We start from the raw sequence: 13570 nt of genomic DNA, 5'->3' as shown, positions 1-13570 counted from the left end.
CATGATTTGAAATAAAATACTAAATCCTTTTTCAGTTATGCCATGATTGGTAAATTCCTGCTGCTATATTTAGACAAAATGCACCATTCCTCCCTCCCTGATGTTAGGCTATGCACCACTAAATGCCACCTTCTGGGGCTACAGCAGCTCTGGGTCACAGGGAGTGCCGTCTCCCCAAGGGGGTGCCCCAAGAAATTAAATTCAAGATGCCTTGATGAACTCAAAAGTGGTTTCCCCCAAGTATCAATGGCCATCTCATTCTTTGGTGTTGGATGGTGTGTATTTAATCTGTCCACATCAGCAACTTTAGCAAAATTTAACCTACCGTAACCAACGTGGCCAGAGGTGATAGTTGCAAAGTGGCAAACTTTTATTCTGGCATTGATATTGTGGAATCAGCTCCAAAATGTAAATTTCAACAGAACCATTGTAAAGAAGTTCTGTATTATGGTAAAAGATTGCCAAGGAATGATTGGATTTTAATGGTGACTTTCAGGAATTCAGGGCACTATGGAGTACTCTGCAATCAATAATTCTGAAGAATAGTTATTGTTGTAATGTAGGAGGCATGGCAGCCAATTTAACTATAGCAATGAAATTGCTATAATGTTAATCTTGGGTGTTGGTTGAAGGATCAAGGTTTCTTCTTTTTACTCTCGACTATTAAATAAAAATCTCTTCTACACTCTGTTGCATTTTCAGCCCTTTGCTGATGTGCAATTGAAAGCAATCTTAAGCTTCAATTATTTTCTGAACTAATGCTATACCAAGGCTGCATCAAATTGAAGGTTTATAATCTTTTATATGGTGAATAATTTTCTGATCTATCACTGCTAATGTAATTTCTAAAAGATAAAAGCTTTTGTCAGTTAACATGTATACAAACATATGAATTAGGCACAGGAGTGGGCCATTTTGCCCCTCAAGCCTCTTCTGCCATTTAGTAAAGTCATGGATGATTGCTTTCCAATTTCAACTCTACATTTCCATCTACACAAAGTAACCTTTCACCCACACCTTATCAAATATCCACCTACTACTGCCTTAAAAATATCTTCTTCCATCACTCTGAGGAAAAGCGTTCCAAAGACTCTCAATACTTGGATTAAAAAAAAAACAATTCACCTCAGCCTTAAATGACAACTGCTTATTATTAAACAGTGATCCCCTTATTCTAGATTCTCTCAGAAGAGGAAAGACCTTTAAAGATTATTTAAATCAAGTTCTGTCTTGCTCTTCTAAATTCCAGTGGCTACAAGCCAAGCCTACCCAAACTTCCTCAAGACAACCCACCCATTTCCTGGTATTAATCTACCAAACTTCCTCTGAATTGTTTCTTGTACTTTAACATCCTTCCTTAAAGAAGCTGTACGCTGTACTTCTGATGTCTCACAAATGCCGTATATAACTGAAACATAACGCCCCCCTGCCCCCCCCCCATTTTTATATTTCATTCCCCTAACAACAAAGGATAACATTCTGCTAATCTACCATATTACTTGCCCTACTTGCACATTACCCTTCTGTGAAGCCTTGTATATAACACCTATATCTCTCTGCATCTCAGAGTTCTGCATCTCTCAACAGTTAGATAATAGCCATGGAGTTATACAGCACAGAAACAGGCCCTTCGGCCCAACTCGTCCATGTCAGCCAATTTGCCTACCTGAGCAAGTCGCATTTGCCTACATTTGGCCATATCCCTTTATTTTTTACTATCTGTGTACCTGTCTAAATGTCTTTTAAACATTGTATTTGTACCCACCTCTGCCACTTCCTCTGGCAGTTCATTCCATACACCCACCACCCTCCGTGTGGAAAAAGTTGCCTCCAAGGTCCCCTTTAAATCTTTTCCTTCTCATTGAAATCTATGCCCTCTAGTTTTAGACTCCCCTACTCTGGGGGGAAAAATACCTTATCTATGCCCCTCGAGGTTTTGTATACCTCAATAAGGTCACCTCTCGACCTCCTACACTCCAGAGGAAAAAAGCCCCAGCCGATCCAATCCAATTTCTCCTTGTAGCTCAGTCCCTTCAGTCTTCACCATATCTTTGCACGTCCTTTCTGGATTAATGACATCCTTCCTATAGCTAGGCAAGCAGAACAACACATAATACTCCAAGTGTGGTCTCACCTATGTCTTGTATAGTTGTAACGTGATGTCCCAACTCTTGTGCCCAGACCAATGAAGGCAAGTGTGCCAAATACCTTCCTCACCACTTTGTTGCCACTTTCAGGGAACTATGTACTTGCACCACTAGATCTCGCTGTTCTATAACACTCTCCAGGGCCCTGCCATTTACTGTGTAAGTCCTGCCCTGGTTTAATTTCCCAAAATGCAGCACTTCACACTTGTCCAAGTTAAATTCCTTCTGCCATTCCTTGGTCCACTTTCCCATTTGATCTGGATCCTGTTGTAACCTTGGACAACCTTCTTCACTGTCCACTATACGACCAATTTTGGTATCATCTGCAAACTTACTAACCATGCCACCTATGTTCTCATCCAAATTGTCAATGTAGGTGGTTCTTTTATGGTTTTTTTTTTGCTTTTCCTGCCGAACTGGATAAGTTCACACTTTCCCCACATTATACTCTATTTGACAGATCTTTGCCTGCTCGCTTAAGCTATCAATATCCTTTTGTAGCCTCTTTGTTCTTTTTGCATTTCACTTTCTTACCTAACTCCACATCATCAGCAAACTTAGCAACTATACTCTTCATGTCTTCACTTGCACCATTTACATAAATTGTAACAAGTTGTGGCCCCAGCACTGAGTCCTGTGGCATATCACACATTACATTTTGCCAACCAGTACTTATGTCTACTCTCTGCCTGTTAGCCAGCCAATGTTATTTCCTAAAACATAAGCTTTTATTTTCTGTAATAAGCTTTGATGTGGTATTTTATCTAATGGCTTTTGGAAATCTACGTACAGCAAATCCATCAGTTCCACTTTATCCACATCACACATTACTTCAAAGAATTCCAATAAATTGCTCAAACATTATTTCACATTCACAAAATATCATTTAACTCACTTGAATTTTCCAAAGTGCCCTATAACATCTTTAATAGTAACTTCTAACATTTTCCCTATGATACAGGTTTAGCTAATTAGCCTATAGTTTCTTGCTTTCTGTCTTCCTCCCTTTTTTTGAATAAAGGGGGTACATTTGTTATTTTTCAAATCTAATGGAACATTTTCCCAAATCTAGGGAATTTTGGAGAATTAAAATAAATGCATCAATTATCTTGCTAGCCACTTCTTTTAAGACCTTTGGATGAAGACCGATAGGACTTGGAGACGAGTGAGCTCACAGCTCCAACATGTTTGCTCAGTATCACTTCCATGGTGATCTATAATTTTCCTGAGCTCCCCCTCTTCTTTCCAATTATTGATTTACAACTATTTCTGATATTACTTGTTTCCTTATAGTGTAGACTGGCAAAATGCCTATTTAATGTTTTCCATTATTAATTTCATTAAAAAATATATAGAAATTCTTACCATCTGTTTTTATTTGATCCTAACTTTATCTCCTACTCTAACTTTTGATTCCTTATTAATCTTTTAGTTATTTGTTGGTGCTTTTTTTTTAACATTCTGTCCACTCTTCCCACCTGCCATCTGTCCCTGTACTAATAATATGCACTTTAAGTTTGATATTATCATTAATGTTTTTTGGTCCTCCCCTTGGAACTTTTCTTTCTCATTGGAATGTATCTATTTTGTGCAGTCTGAAAGAGCCCCCTTAAATGTCTGCCACCACATCCTGGCTGTCCCTGTAACCTTATTTGCCAGTTCATTTTAACCAGCTCTGGTTACATGCCTTCATAGTTGTCCTTAAGTTTAAAGTAGCAATCTTGAGCCCATTCTTCTCTTTCTCAATCCTAAATGTAATATTCAATATTATATGATTACTGTTACCTAGGGGTGCCTTCAAGATGAGGTTGTTAATTAATTCTATCACATTGCACAATAAACTGTTAACCTGTTGTGAAATTATATTGTTACATGAGAGCCAAGCAAAATTCTAGACTAATTGATCATGGTTGAGAAATCTGAGTTGCTCATAACGGGGAGGAATCAGTCTGTACATCAGTCCATGGCAGTCCAATGCCCAATAAGATTTAAGTGCCACTGGCAAGGTGCATCTCACCATTGCAAGGGGGGAAACTGTTTGGCTCCTGTGGTGAGCTGGCATTTGGGAGGTGGGGTAAAGGCCTCAAAAGCAGCAGCAACATCCCAGAGTTCTGTTATGAACCTAAGTGAAGGAACTTAAAACTGGTCCCAGGTTCTTTATATCACTGCCTCTAATCTGTGCATCAATTTTCCTTGATGCTCATCTTGCTGCACTCTGTCTCCAATCACAAATTGGAGCTCATTCAGAATGTCTTCACTCACTCACAGCCCTGCACTCAGTAAACATCAATTCCTGGCTGTTTACAAATCAGACTCCTTATCCTTTGATATTCCTCCTGAAGCTTTGTCTCTGCTCCAGTTTTCCAACATGGGTTTGATCAGTATTTCCTATGTTCTTTATTCCAATATCAGCAATTATACTTTCAGCCAATGTACCTCTGGCTTCTGAAGATCCCTTTTGTAATTCCCCTGTTTTATGTTCCTCATTCCTCCTTTTGAAAGCTTAGTTAGAGTTTTTGCATAATCTGTTGTGCTAGGTCTGCTTACCATCTTGCCTTGTTTTATTAATTGCTCCTTCCTCTAAAGCATTCTGATGCATTCTCCAATGCAAGCTGTGGTACTTGCCCAAATCAAAGTTGTCAGAAAACATTTATCAGAAAGCAACAGCAAAAGCTGGATCCTGGCTAATGATTTCAGGCAAGTACTGAACACCACCAATAACCTTTTGGATAAAATTGTGGGTGAGAAATAGCAGCAGTAACTGCTTTAGTGGATGTCAGTATATGTATTTTGATTCCACTGGACCAAATCAGAAAATAGAGTAAATGGGCTTCTGCTGTGACATTATGGACCAAAGACCTTTGTTACGGACTCAGTGAAAGTCCCTTTAAGATAGAGAGTGTGTGTGTGGGGCGTGCTTACGTCAATAGAAGATAAAGGACGTAATGACGTTGTTGAAGAAGTTAGAAGAAGAGAGAGAGAGAAGGGAGAGAGACACCAGCCTGCTAGTGTTCTCTATCGATGGATGAGAAACAATAACTGTGTTTGCCACAGAAATCCATGTATGGAAGTTGGAAGTAATCCGGTGGAGTTCACTTTGTTGCTGACCTGTAGAAGGAAACAGGTATTTGTGTGTGGACGACCACGGTTCGGATGCTTTTCGGGGTGAGGAAGTCACTACCGAGTAAACACTGAAGTGTCGTTTGGGTTCCATCGTGGAACATTTGGATTTCATATGTACTCTCTCTATGTTTCTCTACGTCTACGTCTTATCTTCAGACAACGGTGGTTGTTGAAGAAGCCCTTGCTCATGTTTCACCTTATGGCTTGCGGAACTGAACTTTAAGAACCATTCCGGAACTGGGAGTTTTGGACTTTGTCACACACACACACACGAAGAGTTTAATTTTGGGGTTAACGTTCAAGGTTTAACATTTTTTGAATTCTAACATACTAACATTTTTACTTTTATTTTACGTATTATCATAAGTAGTAATTAATAAAATAGTTTTTAACACTAAATCATGCTCAGTGTGTTTCTTCTGTTGCTGGTTCGTGACACCTTTCACACAGAATCAGCTCTCTGGCCTGGCTCCATGGAAGGTATTTCCTTTCAGGAGTCAATGGGTTCACTTGTCTGCTGCCTTTATCACGATTAGTATGTTCCCCTATAAACTCAGCAACAAGGGAAGAGAAAAGTTGGATTTATATTATGAGAAGCCAGTAAGAAATGACTCTAGTGCAGTCCCTTTCTCTGGAACTAACCCCTCTCACCCTACAACCTCTCCAATTCAAAATAGCAGAGGTGCTGCGTAATTAAATCTGCTATTTGGGAGGAGAAAAAAGTCCTGCCTCTGTGGTATCTCTATTGTCATTAACTTAATGGAAAATTGGATGATAGTTCAGAAATTCCAACAAATATCCACGACTGACATTCTCAACATATAGCAGATGAAAGAACAGTGCTGAATCAACTTTAAAAGTAAATAGTGAAAGAATGGGCTGATCAGGTTGAGGTTTACCTTACTGGTGAATAGAATGCTTTGTACATTTTCAGTCCTTCTACCTCAACATTCGTATGAAAGAAGAACTACCAATCAAAGAGCAGTCCCATAGGGCCTGCATTGTGTTATTTCATGTGCCTTGTTTATAAGTACTCAAAACTTCTGTCACTGTAACATGGGTTGGAATCAAACCCATATCTAAGGCAAAAGTGCAATGTTCAGACATATGGCAATGGAGCACATGATAAAATGTAATGAAAACACAACTATTTTTGTTTGCTAATAAGATGAACATCAAGTCATTAAATCGGCCCATATTGTTTCAATGTGCGGTAACTACATTACTGGACTAGTTGTCAGAGGCCCATTGATCCAGAGATGAGCTTGAATCCCACTAACTGCAGCTGAGGTATTTAAATAGAGATTAAAGGTCTAGAATCAGCAATAATGACCATGAAAACACTGAGTTGTCATTAAAAACCCATCTGTTTCAGTAACGGCCTTCAGGGAAGGAAATCTGTCTGTCTTATTATTAGGTGGGTTTCAATGTAATTCCACACCCACCAATATAGTTAATTTTTTAAATGGCTTGGGGAAACCAGTGGGATATGATGTCCATATCTCATGAGCAATTTTTTTTTGTTTAGAAATTGCAATAATTAACAGTTCACCTTTGGTCACAAATTCTGATAAATATGCAATGTAGTAAATGTCTTATGAATAAACAGACTGCTTTTGAATTGAAGTGTTTATGAATATTCCATGGAAAATTCACCTGCAGGGAATATTTGCATACCTCTGTGATACTCTGGATTTACATTTTCATATATGGGAAACAATGGATTTTCTTGTTCACCTCGTAGCTTTCTACTCCTTAAAATATCCCTGGTGCATAAGTGTAAATATGCATATTGGCACTGAAAGAAAAACACAGGCACCAATGAGTTATGTTTACAGGCTGGCAATGAGACAGTAATATCAGTAAATGTTGCAAATTCATTCATAGATTTTGTTATTTAAAAGCCTCTCCAACTTAACATTACAGTTTGTGTCCTTGTTTCTTAAATATTCAACTGTTTCAGCAATAAGAGGGTTGTATTTACTGTTGGTAATTAAATTGCAAGTTTAATTGTACCCCAATGGGTTCCTAGTTGGTGTTTATAATTCCATTCTTTTGCTTTTGCAATGCTCCTTGCATTCCCTTGGACTATGCACCTTTTTCTGACTGGAGCTTTTCTGCTGTGTCTGACAACTTGAATTGTAACAGTTCTGAGCTGGTTCCTGGGCAGGGCTGTTGCACAGTAAATCTGTGGAGATTTTTTACCATTTCTATCATTTTTCTGTAGTTTCCCATACTCCGGAGGACATTTTTCCTTCAAGCTCTGCTCCAGAGAAAAGAGCCCAGGAGAGGCTGAACAAACTTGGGCTCTTTTCTCTGGAGCAGCGGAGGCTGAGGGGTGATCCGTTGGAAGTGTATAAAATTATGAGGGGCATAGATAAGGTGGACAAGCAATATCTTTTCCCCATTATTGAGTGATCCAATACCAGAGGGCATGCACTTAAGGTGAAAGGGAGTAGGTTCAGACCAGATATGACGGGTACGCTTTTTTATTGAGAGAATGGTGGATGCCTGCAATGTGTTGCCTGATAGGGTGGTGGAGGCAAATTCATTGGGGAATTTTAAGAGGGGCTTGACAGGGCACATGATAGAGGGATATGGGCATTCTGTAGATAGGAGGGAAGAACTTCATCGGCACAACATTGTGGGCTGAAGGGCCTGCTCTGTGTTCTAAAAAATGAGATTTCTTTTTCTGCATGTCATTATGCTATGAGGTTATTTATATTGGGATAATATCCTAAAGATATTATTCTGATTAGCAATGGAACCACCATGATAAATATGACACACATCTTTCTAGCTCATAAGAACACACAAGTATCAGACTGATGTGCAACAGGGCCCCTGATTTTGTAATACTGTTGAACTGATGAACAGGAAGCTTCTACCAAAGGCAGCTAGAAGCTTTGTGATATGTAAATTGTATGGCAGTGAAGGGAAATGAACATGACACCTGTGCCAATTGGTTTTCTTTCATCAAATGACAGGTGTGTAGTCTATGTCATTCACGACTAAAGTGCCACGCATTGAAAAGATGCAGATTGACATCTGAGATGCTGGTACAAAGGCCAAGTGCACAGAGTGGGGAGGGCTGGGAGAGAAAGTGCCTGGCAATGGCTTGCAGTTTTAATACAAAGACAGTTTTAATTCTGCTGCACACTCAAGGAAGCATAAAATACCTGCCTGCAGCATTTTTGTAGAAGTCTTCCATGGGTCTATTTAAACTGCTGCTTTGGACTTTGTGGTCAAGTGGCAAGTAGGTTTGGAATGGGCCTGAATTGGGTATTGTCCAAGTGATCAGCATAGTTAGTGGGCCTAATACCTGTTCCAAAGCACTCCGAGCAATACTGCTTGCAGTACACCAATGGGATCATTTTCTATATGATGTCCAAATGATTATTTGTAGGTGAATGCTTATATGAAGAAAACTACTGAAATTATCTTTAATGCATTCACTCAAAGATTAAGGTTCTGAAGGGTGTTCAGATGTCACTGGGGTTCGTATGAACTTCTGTGCTAACTGATCTGCAGCTTTTTATACACCCACTTTTGCTATCAAAAGCATCTCCTGTGCAAGTGTACATGGATACTGAAAGGCTCACACTGCACTAGAACGCTAAGGCCATTCACATGAACCCTCACACTGGTTTCCTCTGCTTTGGCAGCCCCAAGGTTGAGGATGATTTACTTTGTCTCTTTCTGAGGAGTGCTACATGTCCGTGTGTAAATTATTTAGTATGGGGTAGCTGTTACACTTCAGTTACCAGATGGATCTTACAAAGTGAAATCTTGATCCAATGGCATGGAGGTTTCAAGGTGATTGGATACCAGGCCATGTTGCAAAGAGTTAGCACAAACATGTATGTGTAAATGCAGGTACACGTACAATTTTTCCCACACCATATTTCTTGGTCCTTCTTTCTTACACCTGATCCCTGAGACATTTGAACAAGGTATTGGAGAACAAGATAATAAAATAAAAATCACTCTTGTAGGGAGAGGAGGGACCATGATTAGTTTATAGTCTTTCTAGTTACTATAATTAATTTCAGCAGATCCACATTGTTCATTTTAGGAGAGGATTAATGCACATGGAGGCTCCTGTTCCCTACAGATAATGGGGTAGCAAGCATAACATTATTGCCTGAGCAGCTATGATCCTAGGTGGTTCTTTTCACTGTTATACCACTTCCCAGTTCATTTCTTTGTATGCTGCAATTTTCAGCAACCAGAGCTAATGTGCTTCTCCAGTCTGAAGGACAGAAACTGGCTGTTGGAATTGTGAATTATTATGTAAAAAAAAAGAATCTTGGAAATCCAACATATTGCCACTTTCATTACCAAGAACCACAATACCTGTGCACTAAATTTGCTCCAGGATACCTGGCTAGAAAATCTGCCCACAACAAAGTCTGTGTTGCCAAGATAATGTGTCACAAGTGTATTTAAAAAAGCAATACTGTTAATTCAGATATTGCAATGCTAAATTGCAGAGAGAAATACAATGCAGTACAAACAAATCCCATTACCTCAGTTTGCACCATATGTACCCTGTGGAGCCTCAGGTCATAAACTGTTCCATAAATGTCCACCGAATCCTTGCCCTCCAACTGCTGAAGGATTCTGTCTAAAGCGATAAATGTACCTGTCCGACCTACACCAGCACTGTAAAAGTAAAGCAATTTTATAAAATAAGCAGCAACTACCAAGGTGAACTAAATATCCTCTATTAGTAAATAATATCAGTGATGAAGTTGTCAGCTGGTACCATTATTAACCTCATTGACCATTTAAACTAAAGATCTAGATTCAAATGCAAGTTTAACTGACAGTATCAAAATTTTGACCTGCCCTGGTAATTTGAAGTGAGTTTGGACAAAGGCCTTTTGGTGCCAACCCCACTGCATAAAATTGTTCTCGGAATATGACCAGTGCTGATTCCTAACTGTTCCTGAACTGAAGAGATCATTAAAAGTCAACCATTTTGGTGGATTTGGAATTGCACACAGGCCAGACTGAGTAAAGATGAAAAATTTCCTTCTCTGAAGTACATTAGTGAACCAGGTAGGTTCACTAATGTGCTTAATGACGATCCAGCGGTCTCACAGTCACTGTGATTAGCTTTTTGTTTTAATTTATTTAAATAGTTGAATTAAACTCCTCAGCTGCTATAGTGGAATTCAAATTTGTGTCTTGGAATCAATGGTCTAGAATTTGGCTGGCAGTCCAGCAAATTAACCACAACATTGCAGTACCTCTCTTTTGTCATTTTAATCTGAGAGAGCGCAAGAAATAGAAACACATTCCCTAGGGATTATATCAAGGAACATCCATTTCATTATTCTGGTATAGCTGAAGCTAAGATTAAAATTCATTGTTAGAGTAAATGATGCAGTTTTAATCTGGAGATGAATGTCATATGTTTGACTTGGGTTAGCTTGTTGCTAATTCTGCTTATCTATCCTGGAAAAATGTTCCACCCTGAGTAGACATCTGCCAATTTGATAATTGTTACAAAATGCTTAGATGAATTTGAGTTATTCAATCATTAAGGCATCCTTTGGATCATAAATGGTAATAGAGGCGAGAGAGAAGTCATCAATACCATGTGTTTTAATCACACTATTAAGAGTTTATCTGAACCACCAACATTTGAATAACTGTATGGCTGTTGTTTAAACATATAATATTTCCAAAGTATTTTCACTGCAATCATTTGTTCAATATATATAAAGTTTTAAAGTATATCACTAACCTGCAATGTATAACACTAGGTCCAGAGTTTGGTGATCTGTTGATATAATCTCTCACTGTTCGCACAAACTGAATTAAAGATTGTGCAGTTTCTGGCACCCCATGATCTGGCCAAACAGTGTAGTGAAACTGACGAACGACTCGTGCACAGTCAAGTTGGTCCTCCTAGATGATAATTTTTTAAAAAATAGGAATTTAACAATCAGGTCCTCATGTCAGCTGTCATTCAGTTGGTGATACTGCTGTCTCTGAGTTGGAGACCTGAGCATGAGAAGGTAGGCTCAGGCTCCTAAGCAGGTTCACACTCTAGACAAAATGTTGAATATCAAATATCAAACTAACAATGTTGTCCCAGGTGAATATAAATGCTTCTACATCACTGTTATGTGCCATGATAAGTATGTTACAAGGGTGCAATTGGGTGGCGTGGGCTCATTGGGACGGAAGGGCCTGTTACTGTACTGTATGGACAAAGTTTAAAAAGTTTACTTCTTTGGGATGCTGCCAGTCTTTATCACAAAGTGCTGTGAATGAACAGGTGGAGTAAAAATCACAAACTTGGGAAGCTGCTTGGTCCTATCATGGAAACAAATACATTTACAACTCATTGTAGACAAGGTTGAAATGTACAGTTTAATGACAAGACAATCAAAAGATCCTTACGTTGCAAATTTTGAATTCTCTGATCGTCCATTCAGGTAAGACAGACTCGGACAGCATTTGAACAATGAGATCTCCGTAATACAAAGCGTCGTGATCAAAGGGCCAGTAATGATCACATTTTACCTATTGATAGGAGTACATAAAGCAAATGGTCACCAGGTTTTCCATGCACAGAAAACATGTAGCAGTTATAAATTGGGCATATGAATAAGTCTTCAAAACCTCTCCTTGAATTTCCGTGGGGTTCTTTTGTTATAATTTTGACAGAACCGCTAGAGACGGGACACAAGAAAAACATTTATAGTGTTTCTTTGGGGTTTACTGATCCTTTGTTGCAACCATTGAGAATTATGGAGCCATTACTCTTTGGGAGGTAGAAATTGAGAGCAAGGCTAACATTTGTTGCTCATTCCTAGTTACACTGAACATTTGCCTTCTGTTTGACACAATTGAGTAACATGTTGCACTACTGCAGAGAGCAGCTAAAGATCATTCACATTGGTTTATGGCCTTGGTCTCTATTAGGTAAGGAAAACTAGTACGCTTCTCTGGTTGGAATTTTACAATAATCTTTATAGTCACTTACAAATGCCAATTTAAAAAAAAATTCTAGATTTTTCTTCCAGTGTAGGATCTGAGGTCATATTCTTTGGATTATTAGCTGAATAACGGTACCGTTATACTGCTTTACCCTCTCATGTTCCACTATACATTCAATACAATACTAGACCTATGGCCATATAAAATTATTGGAAAGTAATACAGATGATTCCCAAGGGAAAAGTAATATTAAATACTTACCCTTCCCTTTTCTACACATTGGGTGACCATCACAATATTATGAACATTTTGTTCCCAAACCATTTTCCAAAAATCATCCTTAGTCCCAGGCAGAGGGCCTTGAGTCGCAATGTATTCCCTTCGAAAACTGCAGCCCTAAAATTGTATAAAGCAAGTTACTTTATGCATTCAGAAACACCTCAGCAAAAATCTAAAAGGCATTTAAAACATAGGAAGCAACAGAATGATATGAAATAACTATATCAAAGTACTTGTCTAACTTACTGGGATATAGCTAGCATTAATGTAGTCTGAACAAGGGTCATCATCAATGTATGTTAATTTCACCCGGGTCGAGTCATCTAATAGAAAACAATGACAGAATCATGAAAAGTAACCATTCAGTTGTTTTGTACCTGCATTCTGATTATACTTTAAAAACCCCATAGACGTTCAACATATAATCAAGACAGCAGTCCAAGATGTTAAAATGCTTCATGACTACATCCACTGGGGGCAAATCAGGTACAATCACTTCTGTCAAACATCACACTATTAATTATGAATTATTATATAGACAAAAAAATGAGCTGAAAGGTATTTTTATCTGTGTTAAGTTTACACAGATCCACTCGAACAGAGGAGGACTCTGTCTATTATGTCCTTTAAACTGCGACACTCTCCCACTGCTGAACCAGAGTGTAAACATAGAGTGTGTGGTCAAGATGTGAGTGCTTCCAGAAAGCACAAATGAGCCTGGGAGACCACTGCCTTTGGTGAAAAAGGCTCTGTGACCTGCCCAAAACCTGCTGGTCTTCTGGTAGAAGGAAACACTCAAAACAGAGTGTAGCCAACCAACACACTGCAAGGTCCAGGAAGATGTGATATGGGACACACTCAAGCAAGGGGCAACCTATGCAGAGGAACTATGAGAAAGGATGTTGTGTAATATCATTCCCCACCAAACTTCCTGGGCACACAATGTGTGAATGTCATCACAGAAATGGATTGCTCAATCAATGATACAACATTGCCTTGACTGTAAATACATAAACTCTTCCTGTGTTTGGCTAAACTGTATGTATTTTTTTTCCTTTGGAAAT

General features: G+C 38.8%; 1 protein-coding gene across 1 annotated transcript in view; it reads right to left on the bottom strand.

Annotated features, from left to right (window-relative positions):
• The window catches only part of LOC127578460 (receptor-type tyrosine-protein phosphatase beta-like), a 58165-nt gene that overhangs the window by 1596 nt on the left and 42999 nt on the right, over positions 1-13570 (bottom strand). The window contains 6 exon segments of the mRNA XM_052030504.1: positions 6948-7068; positions 9800-9935; positions 11026-11189; positions 11688-11810; positions 12489-12623; positions 12753-12829. Coding sequence (XP_051886464.1) covers positions 6948-7068; positions 9800-9935; positions 11026-11189; positions 11688-11810; positions 12489-12623; positions 12753-12829 — 756 coding nt within the window.

The sequence above is a fragment of the Pristis pectinata genome, chromosome 15 (assembly GCF_009764475.1).
Source record: "Pristis pectinata isolate sPriPec2 chromosome 15, sPriPec2.1.pri, whole genome shotgun sequence".
NCBI lineage: Eukaryota > Metazoa > Chordata > Chondrichthyes > Rhinopristiformes > Pristidae > Pristis > Pristis pectinata.
Note: the sequence above shows the minus strand (reverse complement) of the source record. Positions and strands in the feature narration are given on the sequence as shown.